A 24,383-nucleotide genomic window follows, 5' to 3' on the forward strand; every position below is an offset into this window, starting at 1 on the left:
CAAGTACATTACAACAGTCTTCGTTCCTCTAACACCAAAAAGGCCAAGGAAGCACTATAATTACCAACTCAACATGTACTGACTTTCGAGGTCCTCGCCACGAAGTGTACATTCACATGTCTTACCGGACCGATAAGAGCTACAAATTACCCATCAGTTTGATCAGAACTATGTGCCGTACGAAAAGCTTATAATCTTCCCAACAAATTGCAAGGAAATGTAAAGCTCACGGCTGTACGGTTAGTTAGAACTTAAAGCTAGCAATTTCAAGAAAATTGTCACCCGGGGCTCTCTACTTATCAAGTTCCATTACTGAATCCATCTTGAAGGTAGACTCATGACCATGTGGGCTCCGATAGCTCAAGTGGAAGGAGATGGAAGATGATGAGGAAAGTGCTTCTTGGTTCCCTTAAAAGCCTCCGAATGGAAAGTTAGCCATGTCTTAAAAGCTCTCAGTGCAGAGGGTGGAATGAATACACAATGCACGCCACATGCCACTTCTTTCAAGCTTTTGCGGGGGACGACATCTTCGAGGGACGGCCTTTTCGAGGGACGATATCATGTCGTCCCTCCCAGCCACACAAAACGACCATTTACAACAGTTTCCTTCGGGTGCTACTAAATCCCAAGGTCTGAATAGATCGTTCGTGCCATCGACCGTTTTATATAGTTACAAAGAAAAAAACTCCTCCTTTTGTTGTTTTCGTAAAGCCACTCACTTGATTCTATGGATGACATCCGCGCAAACATCAATTTACGACCGTTTCCAGAAGCAAACTGCTTGCAACTATGCTGCAAGTGATTTTGCCATGTGTAATGAATAAGCTAAGAATGTATTTCAAGCCCCGGGAAAAGACTTTCAAAGACAAAGAAGAAGATATGAAAGAACGAAAATAAATAATTCTTTAATTGTGCCCAGAGGATGTAATCCGTGTAATCAAATCAGCGTGGCCTATGATAAATAAGTCAAATACTTCATTGCCTCGGTATTACCATTCAAAGTTGATAGTACATAGTTTTTAAGGACTGTGTCGAAAGTGATAGAATGGTTTGTTCTTATCTCAACCGAATATCTTAGACATTCTAGGATCTTAGCCGCCGTTGGATTTCCCAACACATCAGGGGCATTCATGTTCTTCTTAACTTTCACTTTAAGTAATTGTGAGGATTTCATCTTGTATCTGTTTCGAGTTGTTGCTAAGATTTCTTTATCGCTCGGATTTTCTATATTCCCATTTTCAATAAGAGTTTGCACTGTGAACAGATGTATATATGTTTTAGTCTTGCGATTTGATCTCACACGGAAATCGTAATGGATTCATATTTTTCCTATTTCAATATGCCTTCAAGACACTCTTATCTTGATCAAAACTTAATACATTGCAAAAGTGCTTTTATGCGAGGATACATACATGCATAGTTCCAATCTCTGCGGTGCCCTACCATAATACTTTAAGTTCTGAGATTAGCACCAGAGGAGTCGGCAGCATGTGAAATCAGCTTGTTGTAAGTTAGTTACACTGTATTCAAACTGGTGATGTGTAAATTGTCATTAGTTTGAATACAGTGTATTTCTGTCAGTTGACTGCTAGTAACTAATATCAGCTATGCTGCCTGAGAGCCGTTGTAATGTACTGTAACATTTGCCAGTAAAAAAAAAATCAGCTTATGTTCAAAATGTACATGCCTAGCACGTCACACACCTCTGAGTGGCACCATCGCAGTAAGACCTGTAGCTCGTACTGTATTCTACTAAAAAACATGGGCTCTTGGTAATAGCGGTAGAATAAGTGGCTGTCTGAAACGAATGTCCTGTAAGAATGGCACCCTGGGGACTCAATCTATGTTTCCCTACGTCAGCAGTCAGAGATATGCATGCTTCACAGACGCTTGAACCATGCAATTGCCAACAGGCACCAAGAATGACTCTTCATTATTCTTTCCATTCCAGATTGTCGTCTTTACATTCAGCGGCTCCAATAAGTCATCGGAAGGAAGGAAGGCAACGGCAATGGCGTCTGCATCTTATGAGGAAATGTTAGCTTCACAGCTTTCAAACGTGACATCTTCGATGGCTGCGACGGAAAGCGCTTTAGATTATTTCGTGTCATTAGCAGCTACCTGCATGCCGACCAACACAACCAATGTGACAACCGACCAGAATATCACGGTCATGACACCGCCGCCATTTTCGAACGTCGTGTCCGCCATCTTGGCTCTCCTGATCACGGTGGTCATCCTGGTGACCGTGTTCGGCAACCTTCTGGTCATCGTGGCCTTCTGGCGAACCAAGACCCTCCAGACCACGAGTAACTATTTCCTGATGAACTTGGCCGTGGCTGACCTGATGATTGGGCTGCTGGCCATGCCTCCTTACGCACCGTACATTCTGACCAGTAACTGGCCGCTGGGGCACTCCATGTGTGTGTCGTGGTTGGCGTTAGATTATTGTTTCTGCTCGGCGTCAACTCTGAACATCATGGCGATCAGCCTGGACCGGTACCGCTGCGTCACACAGGTAAATTTATTTTCAAAACCTACGTTATATGCCGAGCATGTAACTTTTGAAGCCAATAAAGCAAAAATCTGTGATCACTGCATACAATAGTACATAGGTCATCATTGTCTAATCTCCAAGCAGATCTCCACGGGGGCAAAACCGTATCCGTGAGCCAGCCAGAATCTTCATGTACGGGGACTGGCTGAAGATTCTGGCTGGCTGATACGATTTTGCCCCCGTGAAGATCTGCTTGGAGATTTACTAAGAGATTCACCATTGTCAGCTACTTTTACATGTTGTGAAAAGATCCATTATTCCAATGTTTTAAACCAGCTGTTACATGTTGTGAATTGTGAAAAGATCCATCAGTCCAATGTTTTGAACCAGATTTTAATATGCTTAAGATCAGACTCAAATCATACTGCAACCATGGAATGAAACAAAACATGTGGGAACCTGTTGTTGATTGTATTCGTCTTTTCAACAGGCTGTCAAATACAAGCTCCACAACTCTAAGAACACCACGTACATCCAAATGGCACTTGTGTGGATCATAGCCTTTTTGCTGTACGGTCCTGCCATCGTGAGCTGGGAGCACGTCGCCGGAAAGAGACTCATCCCTGACCGGAAATGTTTCGTACCCTTCCACGACAACTTCCCCTTTACCTTCACAGCCTCAGTGGTAGAGTTCTTCACCCCGTTCGTTAGCGTGTCCTTCTTCTATTTCAAAGTCTACAAAGAAATCCGAGAGAGAGCTAAAGCGAAGTTGAAGAGAAAGGACGAGTACAAAGCTCCTCGCACTTCCATTAGAAGAAGGGATGGGAGCAGGGGGTCCTGCAATCTTGACATCCCGTCGTCCCTTGCACCGGAAATGACGACGTTGACGACCTTCGCCAGCAGCAGCTCATCCACAGGTGCTTCCAATAGACCTTTGCGGACCAGGAAGAAGCTGTCCTTTGATCACATGGGGCGAGAGCTGCGCGTTGCCAAGACCCTCGCCATCGTGGTGGTCGTGTTTGCCATCTGTTGGACACCGTTCACTATCTTCACACTCATCCGAACGCTTTGCTCGTCCTGTATCGTAGACGAACTGTATGAAGTCTCCTTCTGGTTCTTGTGGCTGAACTCCACCATCAATCCTATCGTTTATGCCGCTTTCCATACGCAGTTCCGGGCAGCATTCCAGTCCCTCATCTGCCAGTGGTGTAAAATAACTTTCCTGGCCGAGAAGGAACCCGTAAAGACCGAACAAAGTTATAAACCAGGAGTCTCGGTTGTTCGTGAAGAAAGGACGGAGTTTCGGACAGGCGATCAGACTTGAAAAGATGATGCAGAAACGTGTAGTCGTACCAGTTGGCATGTCGTGTTGATTTGGTATTTTGATGTTGTGCCTTTATCGCGTGTAATAGCGTCACCTTGCGGATTTAGTAAGCAATGCAAAACAATATGTGACAGGTCCCATGTGAATGGTGACATCTAACGAGCATCGTAAGATATGTCACAAAATGTATCAACTGTTTGTTGAATAAAATCTTAATCTTCATTTATCATTCAACGCTCTATTCTAGAATCTGGGTGATGTGAACATGAATGTAGGTGGCGCTTCTACGGACTGTGCCAAAAATCTTTTCTTTTAACTAGATTCCAATCAGTGCTTTTAGATGTTCCACTAGCAAATCTAAATGTATTTGAAGACGTCTGGAGCTGTTTAGGAGAGTGTATGCCGCATATCTCGGAAATTTTAACATTTTTACAGGTCGGGCCTTCATACCCTATCAGAGCCTAATCTGCAGTACCTCTCACGGCCGCGGCTAGAAAAGTTGGAAAAACGACCGTCAAATTACCAAATTTCGGTCTCTTCGGGAATGGAGAAATTGCAAAAGGCTCGCTAAGGGGTTTGAATTTTTGAGACTTATGTTACTTTGATGTCAAATATCATTCAAAAGGAGGCCTATGTATAGTTTAGATATTTCATAAACACACCAAAGGCAAATGATTCCATCGAATTATACCAACAGAAGTGGTCGAGTCTACATTTCCTATAAATTGTCACTTTTTAAAGGGCTACCACATCCTAACTTCAATCAAATTTCGTGAAACAAGCCCGCATTGAACAAATGCAAAAGTGTATTTTTGTAAGTTCGACATCGCGATATCGATGGACCAATTTTTTTCTAAATCCTGTAAGTTATGTAGCCCCTACCAGGCTCCAGAGGCGGCTGGAAAGAGTAGAAACTGGCCAAATAGACAGAAAAACATGAAAGAGGAGTTAGTCTGCTATAGGGGTACTGTTTGCCGCTCTTAACTGTGAGTAGTCACTTTTCCCGGTGCAGTACCTTCAGTCGTCAGTAGAAGGCGCTTCTACACCATACCGTTGGTATTCCGTTTGCAATGCTGGATGGGCCTCTTTTCTCCTCTCCACTGAGATTTTGTTAATCGGAATTTCGAAGATCAAGCAAGGGGCGGAAAGGGACTTAAGTATTTACCACTATCTTTGTAAAAAATTTGGGAGCAAGATGCCAAATTTTGGAATAGAGGTATACAATTTTAAGATATACATGGCACTTTGTAAGCCATGTTATCTACAGTACATGCACGTTCATATTGATGGTAACATGTACATGTACAAGTTTCACAAATCTTGACAATTTCATTTATCTTCCAACATGGCATGAATAGAAGGGAGAAGCATTTGAAGTAAATAAATGGTCAAAAGATGTATGAAAACCGGAAGATCTGTTGCAGTGCCGTGGAAAGCCGCTAGTCAGCCCGAAATCTAATACTTTGTCATCCATATAGAATTCATCCATAGCATCTTGAGTTATGCTGCTAAACAACACACATTCATACAAATACGTATTACATACATAGTGACATACATACATGCAAACATACATACATACATATATGCATACATACATACATACATACATACACACATGAATGCATATATACACACATACATACATACATATATGCATGTATATATATATATATATATATATACACACATACACACAAACGCTACCAAAACCATAACCTTCTCGGCGTAGGTTAGGGTAACAAGAAGTTATGACCCCTGTATTGGCGACCATCTAACAATCAGCATTTCCAAGAAGGCTGCCCAATATACAGCACCGCTCTAGGGACAGTACGGGTCTCCTGTAATTAAGATTCGATCTGTCATACTTAATTAGCCAATTATGTCTGATTGATAATCTCTTGAATGGATACGATTAGTTGTTTCTATTTGTCTGCGTCCCAATATTGCATGGCAAAAGTTAACGTCAAATTGACGTCATTGGTAGTGGAAATAGTTACAAAAGCTACATTTTGCGGTCTGATATTTAATCTTTGTACTTGTTGATGTCTTTAATGCTACCACCCATTCTTTTAGACATGAAATTGCTGCACTACATACAAATCTTCCTCATGTATTTTAGAATATACCCTTTAAAAGTCTTTTGCGAGTTACTGATTCACAAGACATCATATTTGAAAGTATCGGAAGACCCGCTAGCATTTCTAAGCTTGCAATGTAGTACTAGTAACTAAGTTTGAAATCATAACTTTTTCATTAGAATATATATATAGCGTATTATCCACTGTGTTCTGCTGCTGCAGTGGTCTGATCACCCTACAGTTGCAAGCAGTCTCTCTTCAATTTTCTTCACTTTGTCCCGTTCAACACAAACTTCGTAAGATCCAGTAGGTTTCTTTCTACAAACGGTCCTGGTCCTATTTATTATTTAGTCCTAGCGTGTCATTACTAGACTTTTGGTGCTGTACGTATAGAAACTATAACTTTGTTGATTTTCCTTCCTACGGGCCATGATTGGCCTAATACATTTCAGCAAAGTAAATATAAAAAGCACCATTGCTATTACAATTAATGAATTCTGAGTATGCGACTATGTATCTGGCTAGAATGGAAGTTGTATTACGGGGCAGTCTTGGAACACATTACTTTATTATGTTCTTAGTTCATACTTAGCATTCCATACAAAGACAATGTGAGACAACCGTTCTTCATTTAACATATTTATTTTGTTCATTCTTTCAGACTAATATACAAAAGTGAGATACAAATCTTAAAAATATTTTCTTCGGCAAGATGTGCAAGTTTACCAGTCAACAACGCCGACGAACGCGTTCACACAATAAATAACTCCCTGTTCCTTTTGGGAAAACACAAACTTCTTCTGGAACAGGGGTGCTACGAACGGACATGGCTTTTTTTAAGGCGTGGTCATGGAAAAGTCTTAGTATTACAGAGTCGTAACATTCTTTCCAAGTAAATGTTATATCGACAATGTTGACTGCAAAGCATGGATTATCACACAAACCGTTAGTGTCATTGTTTGTTTTACTTGCTAGTGGTCCAGATTGTTCGAAAACAATAGTTGGGAATGTCACATCTGAAGGGTTGTCAGCTGACATCTACACCACGTTCTGATTGGTTACTTTCCCTTATGTATTGCACATGCGCACATGCGTAAAGGTGTCTCACGTAGGAAACATAAAATATCGATATGACAATATGTCATGAAATCATATTTCGTGACACCTGTATGCAGCAAAGATATACAAACATTGCTCAAAAAAGCTTAATAATCTCAAAGAAATCATAACATTTCAAAACAGTAAAACTTGATCATCGATATCAATAATTAATAAAACCGTTCGGGAGATGTGATATCATATAGTATGTCTCCCATAAGTGCACGATATTTCTGCTAGACTAGAGCTTTGCCCGGAGGAGTTATTTTGTCTTAAGGCACATCGGATTGGAAAAGTCGACTGCAAATTTGTGGAAATTTCAAATTTGGCATTTCAGCCAAGAAAACACGCGAGGATTCAAAGTGCACAACAAATTTTAGCTACTTCTCTAACTATCACAGGATGGACTAAAAAAACTTTCTCTTTGAATCTCGGTAAGAAAGAATCTTTTGGTGACATCTTGTGATGTTTTTTTTTTCACTGATGGCGTCCAGTGACAATGTGTCAAGTCTACAAGTGCAAAATATACATTCAGGTACTTCATATACATACAACGACTCAAATGACTTCTAACAAAAACTACTGCCCGGTGAAGGATATGCATTGGTGTTGGGAGCACGTACAACGTACATTGTAGTTTAAGTTTGCATAGAGTAACGCTATCTACTTATAAAATATCAACATCATAAAGTACATCAAGATCGAAAACTACAAGAAAGTGTCGGCTGTAGTTGTTTCTCTAGGTTACAGTCGGTCCTAAGGCTGGTTTTGTTTCAAATTCAGTTGGCATAATTGCCATAGACATGATTGTCTGTCACACTATATATCACACTATATATAATCATTCATTCTAATTCGCATAGTGAGGAAGCTAGCTCCGCTTACCTCTGGTATACACTACATTCATGATTGTCTTAACGATGGAATATCTACAAAAAAACTCACTTTTGGTTCTCTTCTCTGATTTGCTTCCAGAGTGCCTCAAGTGGGATATGGTCTGACATCAATGGCTTTGAAAAAAACTGTTTGTTTGTTTGTGTGTTTGTAGAGATAAAGTTTATAACATATCACGGAAAATTGTAACACTATGGTTGCCTACAGTGCTGGGACCAACTCCAGTGGCGCCAGCTCCACCGGCTGACTCCCCAAAAGTTGTCTGTTCTTCTCCAGAAGGGCCTTCTGCGCAAACTCGTGGGAGAGGAAGGTCACGATGGCCTCTCCGGTCGGTCTTCCCAGCACATCAACAAGCATCTGCACGTACTCAGGAGGCACCTAGGGGGGTTAAAGGAACCCGTAAGACGTCAGCACCACACATACATTGACTACAGTAAATAGTCGCTTCTCATAACATAATACCCCCTCCCACCCTTGACCGTCATTTCCTAGTCTTTTTCTCTTCTGAGACGCCAATTTGTAGGAGATGAGAACAATGAAATCAGGGCTGTCATTTTAGATATCCACATCTATATCTATCCGCGCCTATAGATGATTTTGGAGACGTTCACAATGGAATCTGTGACGTCATCAAAATGGCGGAAGGGCGTGGATGGAATAAGGGACAGGAGTGTGTTCCAGTAACGCGATTGAATAGATAATTCCTGCTGACATTTCTATGTTACACAGTCCAATAACGTCTTGTCAGTTGGATAAAGGATTGATTTCCTAATACCAGAACATTTGTCTCCTTCGCCAACGCACGAAGGGGCCCAGACATATACGGCTGCTGCATGCAATTCAATTACAATCTTTCACGTCCACCCGTCGGGACACTTAATGGTTACTTTATACCGTCCTCCTCAAAGCTTACTTTGACAGCAAAGCGACAATTCTTTGGCCCTAATAACATGAATGTTACAAAAACGTAGTCATAAATATTTCTACAAGCATACGTAAGGATAGGGATGGGAGAACACTGCACGCAAGGGAGAGAGGGTTAGTGCGAGGGGTAGGACGGTGCTCAATATGTTAATGAAATCCGTGTACTTACCAACCTGATAACCTCCGAAGAAGTTGACTACGTCATGGACTCCTGCGTTGTACGGTATCCCGCGCATGCGTAGCACCGGTGAAGGTGGCGGGTAGTAGCCCACGCTGGTCGGGGAGACGGGCGGGCTGGGGAAGTAGTACTGCGGGTACATGGCGGGAGGGTAGCCTGCTGCTGCCGCCGCCGCTGCTGCCGCTGCTGCTGCCGAGGTGTAGTAGGGTGAGGTGGCGGCGGCCGGGCTTGGGATCCCCCGGGGGCTCTGCATCATCCCCTGCGGTAAGATGGACATCTGCGGCACCTGGACCTGCGGTGGGTACCCCGGGTACTGCTGGTACTGGTTCGCTGCTGCCACCGCGGCTGCTGCGGCCGCTGCTGCTGGACCAGAGGCCGTGGCTGGAGAGACAGAAACATAGACACCTCGGTTAAGATACAGACAGCTACAACATTGGCCCAAAGTGCACACAGTCTGTAAAACGTGGACACCTCGCTGAAAAGCGGTGATAAACTAAAGGGAAAGCACTGTGAATACCACATAGACTTTGGCACCATGAAAGCAAGATACATACTTGTGGTTATGTTAACCATTGCCATGTGGTTATGTTAACCATTGCCATGAACAAGCTTTTGGTCAGTGCCTACTCATGGCCTTGCTCGGGCACCAGGCTTCAGTTTTTTTCTTGATTTATTTCTTTACCAAATGATGCATTACACATCCAACGAATAAAGAAACAACCTGGTTGCCCGAGCAACCCATGCCCTACATTACATTACATGAAGCAAGCAATGAGAGAAGTGGATCAGGATGGGCCAATCCCGTGCTGTTAACCACCAATCAAAATCCATCTCCGTGCTGAGTGAACAACCAACCAACCAACTTCCCGGCATCCCACAGTTCACACTCTCTTTTTTTTCTAGAGTGCAGTTTCACTGCAACCGTAATTCCCATCATCCCCCATCCCAACTGGCCAATAACTCACACCTCATTGGTCAGTTCGTTCGTCGTGCTACCAATGAAGGCTGCCGTAACATCAGAAGGTGTCAATATGTCTTACACAGTCTCAGGGTGCTTCGAGCTATCGTATTGCGGAGGAAAAACGACCACAAAGGCCCCAAAGAACTGTAAACAAAGTGTGGTGGTAGCAACATCATGTCAGGTTTTTTGCGTGGTAAAATCGTCCCCCGATGAACAGCAACCGCATGCGCCTCCTTGACACCCCAAGCCGGTGACACAAACAAGTCTACTACACTCAAGCCTTAGAACTTATCACCCGCTGAACAAACAGTATGACCATGTCATGCCTTGACCACCAAAATGATAATATAGTACATCCCTTGCACCACATAACAGTCCCCAAAAATAACCCAATGGTCAAGACCGACATACATACAGACAGCACATACCCCTGATACCATTCCTCACATTGCTGCCTTGCCGTAGCATAAAGCTTTCAACATTGAGCATGCAGCTTCCACATTGCATTTGGACACTGGCAGTTACCCTGCCCCTATGGAAATGAAACAATAAGTACAGTTTTAAAATCATATGATGAGAAACGGACCCGTCATTTGCTGGCCTAGGTAGTCACACATTTGGGCATCGAGTAGGACTGGAGCTTCTGCTGCATACACGTTAGCTGTACGGTGAAAATAAGAAATTATAACATCTTCAAGTAGGCAGTTGCCGCAACGCCTTTCAACATGGTGACACTCGTCAGATCTTGCGTTTCGGTGGTACTAGCAATGATGAATACTAGCACACGTAGCGCAAGGATATATTTATCTTTAAAGAGATTCTCATTAAGTCAGTTTGCTAGGATTACAATACATATATCTAAGAGACGTTGCTATTGTTTGTATTGGATAATTCATATTCACTCAGTAGATTTTTGATACTAAAGTCTTTACCCACTACTTCTATATTTTCTGTTAACAACGAATATCAAGTCAATGAAATTGTGTCTGGTATGGTCTTATGCAATATATGGGTCTTCGTCCTATTGATAAATTATAATAGGTATGTATGTTTGTATAAGCATAGCATCCCGTCACCAGCAGTATAGCGATCACCACAAACAGAGCTAAAGTTATGCCTAGATGAAAACGTTAGCGTTATTGTTACTGAAAGGACAGAATGAAGCTTAAGGCTATATGGTTAGTTGTGAAACTGCAAAAAGAAGTATTCCTGTTAGTTGTTTACGCATATGTACAAATGCCTGCACATCATAGCATTTCTACAAAACGCGCTCACTGGTTAGCTACCGATGAAACGTTTGTTAGTAATACTATTACTACAACTACTACTACTACTAGGAGAGTTTTGCCCAGAGTGAGTCCCAGTGCAGAGGAAGCCGTTTGTTCCGTGCAGGTGGTACTTACGGGGCGAGACGATGCCGTTCTTGTTCAGCTGACCCCCCATCAGCACGAAGTTCATCTCGTCACCAGAGCACTGGAAGACTTCGATGTAGCGATCGCCCATGTACTGGCGGTGACACTTCTCAGCCGCCTGGCGAGCTGCCTCCGGGGAGTACATCTGGATGAAACAGTCTCCGGATGGCTTGCCCTGGAATACACAACGTCTTGTTAACAAAACAGGCACCCATGAAGATTATCTACCATCTATAAAGCTGTAATAAGTCACCTCAATGTCAGCATTTGTGAGAGAATGAATAATATTTATAACAATAGGATGATGAAGAGTTAACACCATTGAACTACATTCTATGAGGATGAAACGACTGCGATTCAATAGGAGGGTTTTTAGAAATCAACCAGTTTCTTTTCGCCGTGGATTTGAAATGATAACTGTAACTTTTCATCCTATCATAGTTTCAATAATGTATGAAGCTGGTAGAGATAAAAGTACACCGACAAAAGTATACCTACGGTTCTGAACAATGCTATAAAGGTAAGCGTACGAATATCATATGCTGTATAGCCGCCGGGCATGTGGTAATAAAACAAGATAATTACCGATGAGTTGAGCACCATATGGATGCCGTGGTCCCGGACGTAGACGGCGAACTCTCCAAGGAAGGCCAACACGTCATCGTGGGTCGCTTGGTAAGGCAGTCCGCGCATGCGCACGCAGTCCCGGATGGACCCACAGGTGATGGCCTGCTGAGGCAGCATGGGAATCATGGTGGGGGTGGTGGGAATGAGCGGGAACTGTTGGTAACGGTTCCACACCTGTAGGACAAAACACGGGACATGGTCAACATGGAACAATGAACAGTTTCTTCCGATCAATCAAACATATCATTTTTTCTTGTTTGTCCTCATGTGCACTTTCCGTTATGAATATTACGTAGCTTTAAGGTTGTCTATTACTCACTGGCGTATGAATCAAGCTATCATTTTTAAGTGAATATGACACGACCTTGAAGTGAGTAAAACAACAAAGCCCGTACAAATAATGCTGTGAATTGAAACTCTCAAATAGAATTCCCAAACTGTTTGCGAAAGAAATATGCTTGGGCAGTGAAATAATATTCCTGAATATTCCTATTCAAATACCAGCTGTTTGCCAGCCTAACGGAATTCTATATCGTGGTTTAGCACATCCTGGCTCGGCACGCTATTATATACGTTAGAGCAGCTACGCCTTGTTCGGGCCTGGTCAATGCAATGGTTCTCTGAACATCTATAGCATAGCTTATAAGCATACTAGCATTTTGTATCAATCGTATTGAGTCGTAACCTCTGTTGCTTTGTTTTATCTTATAATTACACAATTGTTAGATTGTGTTTTGAGTAAGTTTTACGGGTAAAACTAAATTGTGTCCTCCGTACCTCGAATTTTCTGCCAATGCCCAGTTTTCTATCAGTCCCTTATACATTGTAACAAAATTCTTTTGAGCTGAAAAAAAGTGGCCCCATGCAAAACAATGCAAAGCAACAGTGGCTTTCGTTACGATCGTTTATAATCATGTTCAGAAGGAGTAAATGTTTCCTTATGTTACAATGTCTTCGTTACTGTCACTAGCCGTGTATGTTTTAATGCAGACGCCGCCAGATTCTGTCTTAGATTAAGAAAAAATAACCAAAAAAAAACGCGAACGACAAACGGCGTTATACTTTAGTGCTGCCCGCTGCACACCTGGTAACGTCACAATGGCGGTCGATCTTCCGTGGACTGTCGGTCTGAATTACCAGAGCCCGCGACAATAGGCCGTGCTCTCACACGCCAAATAGGACCGTAAAAAAGCGGGTACACATTACGCCATTTCCACCGTAAAAGAGCGGAACAAAAAATAATGAACAGCCGTAAAAACACCACATTGTAAACATGGGAAGGTTTCATGGCACGATCATTGTAAGTATTGATTGTGATCATAAATACTTCATGGATTCTAAACGGCCAATTACCCTTACATGCACGGAGAATAGAGCTGTGTTGTCCATTGTGTGTGAATGCGGGCTAATTACACCAGGCACTTAAGCACAAAAACAGAGATGCAGATATATACATTTCCATCCAAACCCGCAAAAACATCGTTGCTTTGTTACAAAATTGTACCTCGGGTGATGAAATATATATACAGGTAGAAAGGGAGCGTTATGAAAATTTTATCTAGGTTATATTCACTGCCACGAAACGAACTTCGCCATTTTCGTAACCTTCAGTAGTGGGTTGATTTCAAGGGGACTCCCGGCGTGTGTGTGATAGTCTAACGTCTTTAACATTGATGGCTCCCTATTGGTGGTTGGAAATAACCTAATCTTGTCTCTACTCCACAGTTACACGTGTAAAAGCTCTCATGACATGCATCACCCTAATTGCGAACATCATATCGAATCAGCCGGGGTCGTATAACCATTTGGCAACAATGGCATACCTCGGGTCGTAGCAGACCTTACGGGTCAAACCATCAGTTTGTGTCGTGACAACATGTCTGGAACGGTGTTTGTCTTGGACCGGGAAAACGTTTTGAACAGTTCCCAGAGGTCTGTAGAGAAGATAGTGTTGTTCGAGCCCACAAATAACCGGAAAAGGTAGTGGCCTGGCTGATATCTCATTTTGTGAACAAACAGAAAAGGGTTGGTGGTATTTTCAAGCGCTATAGCAATAACATATATGACTTGTCGAAACGAAATATTTCTTTGCTGTCAAATATGTTCTGGATTTATGAAGAAGCAGAAACATGCAATACTATTCAGAGATATCATAATCAATACAACCGTTTACCTAAACTCATTTTCCTGTAATTTCACAAGGAAAACCAACTCCAGTATCTCTTATCCCAACTTTAGAACCAGATGATGTTAAGAATTTAAGGAACAAAACTATTGTTGTTAGTGCTGCTCTAACTGTGTGTGATACCCGCACCTATAGCCATTGTTCAACCCGATAAAACCCGCGCCCGTGTAATTCGTGCATGGTAGGAGAACGACAATGGGAAGCGGCTCTTACCTGCTGCACCTCGGCCGCCGTGCTCCTGAACAGCTCGATGTAACGCTTGCCCAGGGACTCCTTGTGCTTGGCTAGCGCAAGCTGGGCGTGAGCTTCGGTCTCAAACAGCACGAAGGCGTCTCCCGTCGACCGTCCGTTAGCGTACCTCACGAAGAGTATCCCTTTTTCTACGCCGGCGACTGGGCAACTCTGGCCGAAGAAATTCAACTACAGAACATACACAAATACAGACGGTTACACTCACGTAGTGTTGGTACACTGTAATGAAATTGACTGGTATGTGTTTGCGTTTATATTGATTCCCGGCTGTCGTTATGACATCCCCAGGCTCCCGATTGGTCGGTCAGAATTTGAATCTTCGAAAGGTTAAATGACGCTAATTTTCCGTGAGAGGGGTAATGACGACGGTTGTGAACAAGAGGGGAGGGAGGTCACGTGATGACCCCTGCTCGTTTATCATCATTGAGACCCATTCAATTATTGACACTGCGACACAATAGCGAGTGTGCATCATTTAGCAAACTAATCTATAGTCCTTTTCGAGTACGTTTCGCAAAGACGTATCCCTTCAATCTCACTGATTTTCCTCTCCCGTTATTAAAGTCGGTGGGTTGTTTCCTTTACGTTTTGGGTTGTTTTGTTCGGTTTTATGATTTTTTTATGATTTGAAAAAAAGATCGATGTATAGAATGTCTTCTATAACGCAGGGTAATTAATTGACACGCAACGTGGAATCTTCTTCACTTGTCATCCACGACATTCCAATCAATAAGACATCGCAGCGACTCAGGTCATTGGAATGTAGAAAACCAATGCAATCAACATAACTAAAGGGCAATGGCTGTTTTATCTCATGGAATATAAACTGTCTTCCTGGTATTTCCGGTAATCTATTTCCCTGGAATTTTCTCCTGGAATTCCAGACGGAAATCTCTCTATCCATACTTCTAGCTATCAGTATATTCCTTCCGGATCAAAATAGCAACGTCATTTTTTTGTTTTTAAGCTATTTTCATTGCTAAGTTTCTGCCATTGCTTTAAATTACGTATCAAGAATTTAGTTCCATTTTCGCTAACGACTTCAACACCTCGAAATTTCTACTTAGTGTTTTCCCCTTGCGGACGGTGGATTTTTGTTCATTGTTCCGAAATTAAAAGATTGGATGACATTCTGACAGGTGGGACACAGGGCTGCTGACAGGCGCATTCAGAGAGGCATCTTGATTGATGTCTAACAAAAGGTTAATCTGTTGTTGCCCCTGAATGATATAGCACTACGGTTTTTATTCCAAATCCTTTCTAATTTCCCCAGGCCTTTAAACAAGAACAGAAGGTTTGCGCAAGAAGGTTTTCAAATTTGCAACAAAACGTTATCAACCTATATGGCAATATTGTGCAATCATCTAGAAATTTAACTTATTTGCTCTACTACAACAACCGACGACAAGTCGTTTTTCTTGATAAATGGTTTTCTTAAAACGCACGACCACTTCGTCTCTTTACATCAACTTCTTTTACGATCGCACCCTTTAAATGTCAGTGTAACAGAATGAATGAATGACTTAATCGTTAAACCATTCCTTTTGTGATGACGCTACAAAAGGAATTGACCTATCGTGTGTTCTGTGAATAGATATATGCGGATGGTTTTCTTCACTGAATGCGTCTAAAGGCTGTTATAATCTAGCTTCATCCGCTGAATCTCTTATTCTTTGTTCCAGGACTTTATTTGCATGCAATGTAGCATGAAATGTTGTCCCTCGTCATTACGCTTTATTATACAGAAGGGACGGGTGGAAATATTAGTGGTTGCATTTTAAAACAAGTTCCACCTAGAACTACTTTTTCTAAAGCCTAACCCCCGAGTTTCATCATTTTAAAACACGGTTACTTGGCGTACAATGTTTTAGAAATATAAGATAAAACAATATGTTTTCCATATCATCATATTTTGAGGAATACAGACATGATTCTATCGACATTGCACTTATCATAAGGTGTGTGATTTCAAAACATGTATGTGTAAGATATTGACACATTTTTAACTTCTAGGAACAATTCTATATTTTTTTTAATGGTCAGCATTGTCGTGTAAGTTCTGTTACCTTTTCAATTTTTTTGTTTTTCAATTCTTAGGGATGATGATAAGAAGAAATAATCACTTACAATATCAGCAGCAGTGGCAGTGTAGGGAAGACCACGCATGCGCACGATGACTTCTGCTGCGCTGTCCCTAAGGAACGCCGTGGCTTCGTTAGCGTTTCCTGGGTTGTCAACAAAACAAACAAAAACGTCAAATCGCAATAAATTTCACGAAAAATCAGCGCCATCGGAAGGTCAGTAGCAGCTTTGATATGTACCAGATCGGGGAAGCCATTGCGAATCGCCGCAAATATGTTGTCTACACATTTGGGTTCGTGCTACGCAGGAAAATCACTCAAAAACTGAACAAAAGAGATGTCATTATGATTGACAGCTCCGCAGACAATTCTTCAAGGCGCTATGAGATCTTCTCCTATCCGATGACAATTACAAACAAAAGGTGGGCTCAGGTTTCAGATGTAAGGTTACTGACACCCCCTCCCCCGCAAACTTCCAAGGATCCAATAATTACTACAATCTAATTCTCAGATAAGAAACGTTTAGACATTTTGTCCCTTGTTTTTAGGTTAGACCAGGGAGTAATCTTCTTTTTATTGTCTTCTTTGTCATAGAAAAACGCCAAACAGTTGGCTTGGTTGCAATGTATGAATCACAGATTTCGATGGCAAATATCCAAGGATCCAATAAGTACTACATTTCTACAATTGAATTCTCAGATAAGACAAGTCCAGGCATGTCGTCCCTTGTCCTAAGGTTGGGCCAATGAATTATCTTCGTTTTTTGTCATAGATTTTGCCATTCGGCTGGCTTTGGCCCAAGGTATGAATCACAGACTGCAATGGCCTCCATTTAAAAAAGCTGGTCCGACAACTTTTCTCGCCCGAAGGCCGCACCTGTTATCTCTGGAGGCCAGGTAGAAACTGAAGCGTCAGCCTTCACAACTTCAGCGGAGAAGAAGAAGCTAATCACTCGTACAAAATTACCCCAGGGTATCAACATAACTGTCATAAGAACAATGTCTTCTTTTCATTCCTCAACAGTTTGAAAAAAAAATGATTGACTCACCTCCGGCTACTTTCAAGAAGTCCTCTCCTGTGGCTTTGTAAACCTGCAACCAATTCAGAAGTAGGTTATAAACACTTGTAAGGAGGTTTTTAAACTATGATAATGGCTGTTAGGTTCTAGACACTAAGATTTTAGCGACTGTCCATTCAAGAATCTAAATCTCACGTGTGCGACAGAAAAGCTGAAGTGAATCCTTTACTATGTATATTTTGTTTGACATCATACCAATAAAGGATAAATAACACCTTTACTTCTAGAAGAACACGTATTTTCCAAACTATGGAAGAATTGCATATACGCAAGCACAAGAGTGCCACAAAAAGAGGGAAAATGGTCTGGTGTACACAATAATGCTAAGCCTATAGCATATAAGAAAGGATATTGCATTTTGCCCTTACCTCTATATATCTCTGGCCTATGTGGTGCTTATGTCTGAGTAGCGCGAGGTCTCTGTGTTCCTTAGAAGCGAACCTAACCAGCGCCTCCCCGTTTCTCCTTCCCTGAGGGTTCAAACAGACCGCAACTCCTCCTCTGTAAAGGGAAAGACACGTTGGGTTAGCGGATGGTGCAACAAAGTCCACCGAGCGTGGCAGAATGGAACGTGCACTCCTAGCGACATGTGTATGAACTGCAGATACCATGCCATTGCGACATAGGAATCATGCCACAAAAAGCCGCGCACATCACTATACGTTATACAATAAAGGAAATCCAAAAGTTACTTGTACGTTAAGTTGGAAACCATATGTGATAGCATATTTTATACACAGATTCTCATATTTCAGGAGTATACTTTTATACGTTTAATTTTTCTTTGGTGCATAAAGATCTAACAACTGAAAGATGAACAACAGTTCGTGCTTTCTTAAAAATCAGTCAGCCATCTACAAAAAAAGTTACGTCAGAAGACACTTATCACTAGAGGGGTGCATTTATCTATGTGAAGATGAAACTGTACAGGATACCAGCAGACAGCACGTGTGCATCTTCATGCAGGTAAATTCAACCATGCAAGCACAAGACCACACCACAGAAGTAATCCTCTAAACCTTACCATCCCTTCTAACCGGCGGCAACCGTCCAAGTTAGTTTGCGAGGGTAAAGAAAATGTCAGAACTACATAGTTTCCATACCACCAGGTAAAAGTTAGTAACAGAGCGTAGGCGGAATACTTTAACATCTTCCAACACGGCTGCCGAGAAACATCTATTGTTCGTTTATCCTTTCTTTTACCCTTTTTATACCCCAGTAGCTAGCCTTGAATCCTCCTAGTTCGGTTGGCTGGATATGACAATAAACTACGACAAGACAACAACAGTCTCACAACACCTGTTTCATGCTCTCCAACACCGTTAAAAGTGTTCTTTCTGTAACTAGTGCTGTAATCCAAGGATGTAACGGTAAATACGAACAGCTGCTTTTTCCTTTCCAAGGAAATGTCTTGGAGTCTATTTTCAAATCAGTGCCATTTTTATAAGAGCTACAAGCATCTGGGTCGGAGTAATTTGTGGAAATTTTTTTCTCTGCAACTGCAAGCTCTTTGTTAAGAGAAAGGACCAGACTGCTAACAATCATTCATTCAGTAAATCTAATGACATGTTCTTCTTTAAACTTAAACGTGGGAACAGTAAATTTGCACCACTCAAATGTAGTAAGAAGTCTCCAAACTTACTTGGTGATGTTGAGTCCTCGGAAAAACCTAGCGATGTCCTGATCGGAAGACTGCCATGGCAGACCGCGCACGCGCAGTATGGTGTCGTCATCGATAAGCTCACTCTTTTGGCTGAGGAGAGACAAGAAGAAGGGCAATGAACAAAACCGTACTTCATTTTCAAACCTTGTACATATGAGGTTTGTCTGTATAGAAAAAGGTTGTTTAACTTGCTAAATACATTGTGTTTAACTTTGTGCAACTTGCCAAGGACACACATTTCGCCTTGTCAAATAATTGACATTTCGTTAAATGTTGCAACGGTCCAACTAACGTCACAAAATGTAGACAAACTTCTAGTGAAAGATCAAAAGAAGAGGACAGGACTTACTATGTTCCCGGTTCGTACTTGTAGTCCACTGTTTCAGGGTCTGTGAACTTGTGACCTGCAATCAAAGAAAAACAGACAACTTAGAAACTGTCATACAAAGTTTCAAAAGATAGCTCCTTTCTTTCAGGCGAGATACCAGTGTTTTCAGCCGAACAATAAAGGCTGGAATAATTGAAGCTATTGATCTGACAGGTAGGACTTATTTATGCGGGAGCTTCGGGGCATTCCCCACCTCTGCCCCGTATTTAATGATGCCCCTATTGTCTCCCCTATCTTACAAAGAGAAGACGCTTCGGGGCGAATTCCTGTGCCTTCTCCAAAGATGACAAACTACCAGCACGCTAAAAACAACATCTTCTTGTCCTACTTTCTTTATCAAACAATGCTTGACCGGTGAAATGTTTTCGTTGGTAATCCACTGCGCATGCACGGTGTTTTAATTGGTCTTCTAGGAAGCAGACATCCACTCCAACTCGTCTTTAAGACCTGAGGCAGTAACGTATCTTAAAGGCACCCAACCATTTGTGTGAAGAAGCTGAGGATAATTCGATTAGGTCTTAGGCCTTAAAGGTCACTACCGGTCATCATGGGCTATGAAGACGTTACGAACCAACAAGCTAGTAAAGATTACCATTTAGAAATTAAGTGAAGTTTGTTCCTTCCTTTGCATTTCTTAGAGTTTATAAAGAACACAACAAGACAGTCTTATCAAGATAACTGGTTAATGAAATCTGTCAATACGATGCTTTGTGCAAGAACAAGTATTCTCAAAGACTTCAACGTATGTGGAATGGTAGACTTTAAGGCAAAATGTGGGTTCTTACCTGAGCCGATCAGCCTTTGGATGACCAGGCACATGGCTTGACATTCGTCTACTGCAGTTACGTCCAGTCCAAGGTCTGTGTAAAGATCTGGTCAAGGAACTCAACATGATCTAAAGAAAATCTCAAAGTGACTCCTACCAAGATAGTTCTGGTTTTTAAAGATTCCCTACTTCTGAAACGGTATGTTTCTTTGTTGAAAACCGCAGGGAAAGAATTGTTAGAACGGAGATTGGAAGTTGTTTAGTTTACACCTGTGTGGAAGAGTCACAACAGATCTTCCTTGACCCTTGAGTGAGTAGAATGTAGTGATCACCACGAGTCATGGTGTTGGTGTAAACAGGGACATGGCTCTTTTTTTGTCCTTAGCCTTGACGTTGTATAGGGTTTCAAACCAGGGAAGAAATACTTCACATTCTGCACGGTGGTCAAGTCAACCAGAACTTCTATGTCTCCCGTTGTAGACTTACAAGACTCAAACACTAAAGCTTTTATAGACCGAATCTTTGCATTCCTGACGAATTTACAGTGAAGATTTTACGACTTTTTCTATGTAATTACGACACCTTTCGCTGTTTACGACACCTTTCGCTGTAGGTGGTGAGATTTTGCGATAGTTTTTTTCGGTAGTCAAGAAGCCGAGCCACTTAAGTCAGGCAGCGGAGCGCAGAGGGAAAACCTGTCGCCCCGGTTTGCGGTGGGGTCGCGCCGGCAGGTCCCAAGCCACCGACCGGTGTTGTCTACCGGACCTGCTTTCTGCATGGATGGCCGGGAAAATTATCATCCCTTTTGTTTCGGAGGCACCAGTACACCAAGGGGCGTTCTTCAGAATCGCACCCAGGCCTCCAAAATGTCAGGTGGATGCCATGGAGGATGTGTGGGATTTGGGAGTGCCTCGTTTTATCATGCAAAGTCAAGTTCTATGGCGGTAATCTAGGATTTACCGAAAGACAAGCAGATTTCCTTTAAGGTTTGCAAATGTTTGTACTCATAAAAAAAATCACGGAAGCGTAAATTGCCATTGCGTAGGCAGCTATAGGGTCATGAATCACCTCGTTACTGAAAAGAGGTTTAAATCTTTTTGCCAAAAGATTCAAAGACACAAAAGATGCCAATGAAATAAATAAATTAGACAATAGTTTGGATGGAAAAAAGTATTCACAAAACTTTGCCAAGAGAAATATTCAGAATGTAAAGTCAAAAAGTCAAACAAACTTATTTGACAGATGTGATTATGTTTAGGTTCATATAAACATTTATATGATTCAAAACAGGTGACACAAATTTGTATTATCGAAAACATAATTAAAGGTTCTGTGTTGTTTATCGTATGAAATGTTACGTTTCCCCCGCAATGTTTGTTTAAATTCCTAGCCTATAATTTTACCCAATTATGATGGGGCAAAATACCCTGGGGGTTATGGCTTCAAATGCTATTATCTGTATTCACTGTAATGACAATCCTACAGAGAGGCTTTTGTGTGGAGAGAAGCTACAATTTGCCGAGGTAAAAGGGGTGTTGTCTAAAAACCAGCCATCAAAAATGTCTATACGTCAAAAGCATTTCTTTAGAACTTCGATGCTAAGAAGGGAGACAAGTTATCTACACACGCAAGTCGTACTAAAACTGTCACAACATTTGCCTGTTTAGTTTATCCCACAAAACTATCTATTTCCTGTCGTGTAGCGGCACCAACCGTATACGCACCTTAGAGCGGAATCCGACCCAACCCATTCAGAGTAGCAATTACAAAGCTGGGCAGGTATAACCACACTTACTAATCCACACGGCTTACAACACATCCTGAGAAAATGGCCGTGGTCTTAAATCAGAACCCTCCCGATGGCGACTAATTGTGTTAGGAGTTCAGATTTTGGGTAGGAACTATTTTTAGGGCGCTGTTGTATACAATTTCGGAGGATTGCGTCACGAGTGTTCACAGTGCTGCTAAGATATACCTTTTCCGTCGCCATATTGGAAAGACATACTACTCAAATGATCAACTCACTGGTGTTTCAAAAATAGAACTATACTATCCTCTGCTCTCTACATAGCCAAATCAAAAGGCCCCACTGTTGTGACTCCTAGAATAACACAATAACAATGCTTGTTCCGAACGCTACAATGCATGTTCTACTCTGTCGTTTTGCATGCTAATCCGGAATTGTTGCGGTTGAAGACTCGGGTAAACAAACGAACAAGTCACCGTGTAAACAGACGTCTCTCCATGTGACCTACTGATTGTAAACATGGACACAAAACACGACGAATGCCAAGTCTCACGTGAATCTTTCTTCCCATCCAGCCCTCCCTAAATAAAACTGACCCACAACTGGAGAAATGCTCCTCCCTTGACTAATTATCAAGTAGGTGCTAACTGTTTTATAGACTCAAGAGGGGTTACTGAGCTGAGCGTAAAACTAGGAGCCAGAACGAGGAATTCCGGAAGCACTGCGCTTCGAAATGTACGACATGCAATATTCAACACACAGTCAATCAAACCACACTGGCGACTTCAACAACCAACTGTTGCTTCAAACCGAGATTTCTGCAACCCAGACAGATCTAATGAGTCCATACGACAATAATGAGGATATCCTCTGAGCTCTTTGGAAACTACGGAGCAAGATTATGCGGAATTTCGGTGTGACGTGGTATAATTTCACCGGATGAAGCCTTGACTTGCATATCGCCAGACGACCGTGGGACCTTACCGGTTGAAAGGACCCCCGTTAGCATAAGAAAGGAACGCGTAGCCCCGGTAAGTGTACACGGGGGCAAAGGCTTTCTGCTCTCCGCCCGGCTTAAAGCGACAAGGCGGGGGTACACGGTGTATAGTTCACGGTGACACAAACAGACAATGTTTAGGAGGTGAATCATACCGGTGTATCGGTGCGTGAACACTGAGAAGGATACGTTGTGCCATGTCTCCGACCGAGCCGATCGGCGCTGGGGAGGTCGACTGGAATTTCCGAAACTCCCGTCTCAAGTCGAAGAAGGCGTAGAAGTAGTCGGGCAGGCTGATGCCCTTCTTGCAGGTTTCTGGGTGAAGGCACTGTCTCATGGCCTGCTGCCCGTCCACAACAAGACAGAAAGGCGCCCCGACGCCGTTGGTGAGAGACTGGTGTAGCTGTTTCATACACAACAAGAGAGCATGTCAGACAACTTGTAACGTAAATAACGCCCCCTTCACAACAACACAACCAGAACGGGATCAATATAAGCTTTCCAAGTAACGTGATTTTTACTTCTACACACTTCACATGCGGAGAAAACCCCCCAAATCCGGCCTCAGACCTACACAGGTGAGACATGGCTACCCGGGGTGACCCCGGCGCTACGAAACCAGTACAGGCACGATCACATGTTGTGTTTGGTAGAGAGGTAGGGGGAACTGTTTGATCACCTGTTCTAAGACGGCCTGGATGGGCGCTCCGTCGGCAACGGCTCCTTCGTCCAACCCGGTCCTCGACTTGGCCTCGTCGGAAAGTTCGCTGTGATCGGGCTTGACCACCAGACTCTGGACAGGTACGGACACCTGGAAGGTAGACAGAAGAACCGGTATAAACACGCCGCCTATCTCGTCCCGGCATACCCAGCGCATCCCCAACATGCCCAAAACACGGATACAACACGATAGGGGAGGGGGAGTTTTGTGACTTACCGTGTTGGCTGTGGTATCCACGACGGACCACAGGATGTGTACGATCTCGCTCTCGTCGGATCCGAGCAGCTCTCCGGCCGCCTGCCCGGCCGTGGTGCACGACACCACCACTAGGTTACTGTACGAGCCCGCCATCATTCCAATCTAACCAAGTCCACTCAAGCAAGACCACTGAACCTCTGACCGAGGCGCTGCTCACGCCAGCATATATAACCCCACTCCGCTTGGCGTGCAAATCATATGCAAATCGGGTTGGTCGCGAGTTGTCGATACCGCCCCATGTACCGCATTGT

The 24,383-nt window shown here is 42.6% G+C and overlaps 2 protein-coding genes across 4 annotated transcripts; one reads left to right on the forward strand and one right to left on the reverse strand.

Moving 5' to 3' along the window:
• Positions 1–1,709: 1,709 nt before the first annotated feature.
• Positions 1,710–4,049, forward strand: LOC136438518 (histamine H3 receptor-like). Its single transcript, XM_066433329.1, has 2 exons — positions 1,710–2,518; positions 2,988–4,049. The coding sequence occupies exons 1-2, from the start codon at positions 1,898–1,900 to the stop codon at positions 3,819–3,821; spliced, it is 1,455 nt and encodes a 484-aa protein (XP_066289426.1). The 5' UTR covers positions 1,710–1,897; the 3' UTR covers positions 3,822–4,049.
• Positions 4,050–6,525: 2,476 nt separating this feature from the next.
• LOC136437809 (epithelial splicing regulatory protein 1-like) lies at positions 6,526–24,355 on the reverse strand. 3 transcript variants are annotated; one of them, XM_066432295.1, is made up of 15 exons: positions 24,091–24,355; positions 23,833–23,964; positions 23,343–23,556; positions 20,429–20,503; positions 19,605–19,659; positions 19,235–19,345; positions 17,961–18,093; positions 17,563–17,605; positions 16,561–16,658; positions 14,395–14,601; positions 11,955–12,170; positions 11,361–11,544; positions 10,544–10,618; positions 8,992–9,377; positions 6,526–8,272 (listed from the first exon to the last, which is right to left on the reverse strand). In XM_066432295.1, exons 1-15 carry the CDS (start codon positions 24,226–24,228, stop codon positions 8,096–8,098), a joined length of 2,244 nt encoding a protein of 747 aa, XP_066288392.1. In that variant the 5' UTR covers positions 24,229–24,355; the 3' UTR covers positions 6,526–8,095. The 3 variants fall into 3 exon arrangements, with proteins under 3 accessions (XP_066288392.1, XP_066288394.1, XP_066288393.1); XM_066432297.1 differs by having other exon boundaries at positions 8,988–9,377; XM_066432296.1 differs by lacking the exon at positions 10,544–10,618.
• Positions 24,356–24,383: the final 28 nt, after the last annotated feature.

This window comes from Branchiostoma lanceolatum, chromosome 7 (assembly GCF_035083965.1).
Source record: "Branchiostoma lanceolatum isolate klBraLanc5 chromosome 7, klBraLanc5.hap2, whole genome shotgun sequence".
NCBI classification, from domain to species: domain Eukaryota; kingdom Metazoa; phylum Chordata; class Leptocardii; order Amphioxiformes; family Branchiostomatidae; genus Branchiostoma; species Branchiostoma lanceolatum.

Bases quoted from the DNA above. Each gene is read 5' to 3' on its own strand.
- LOC136438518 (XM_066433329.1), top strand. From the start codon at position 1,898: ATGCAATTGCCAACAGGCACCAAGAATGACTCTTCATTATTCTTTCCA. The intron at 2,519-2,987 runs GTAAATTTATTT...TCTTTTCAACAG, and splicing joins GGTACCGCTGCGTCACACAG to GCTGTCAAATACAAGCTCCA.
- LOC136437809 (XM_066432295.1), bottom strand. From the start codon at position 24,228: ATGATGGCGGGCTCGTACAGTAACCTAGTGGTGGTGTCGTGCACCACG. The intron at 23,557-23,832 runs GTGATCAAACAG...TGTATGAAACAG, and splicing joins TCCAGGCCGTCTTAGAACAG to CTACACCAGTCTCTCACCAA. The intron at 20,504-23,342 runs GTATCCTTCTCA...ATCTTTACACAG, and splicing joins GGTCGGAGACATGGCACAAC to ACCTTGGACTGGACGTAACT.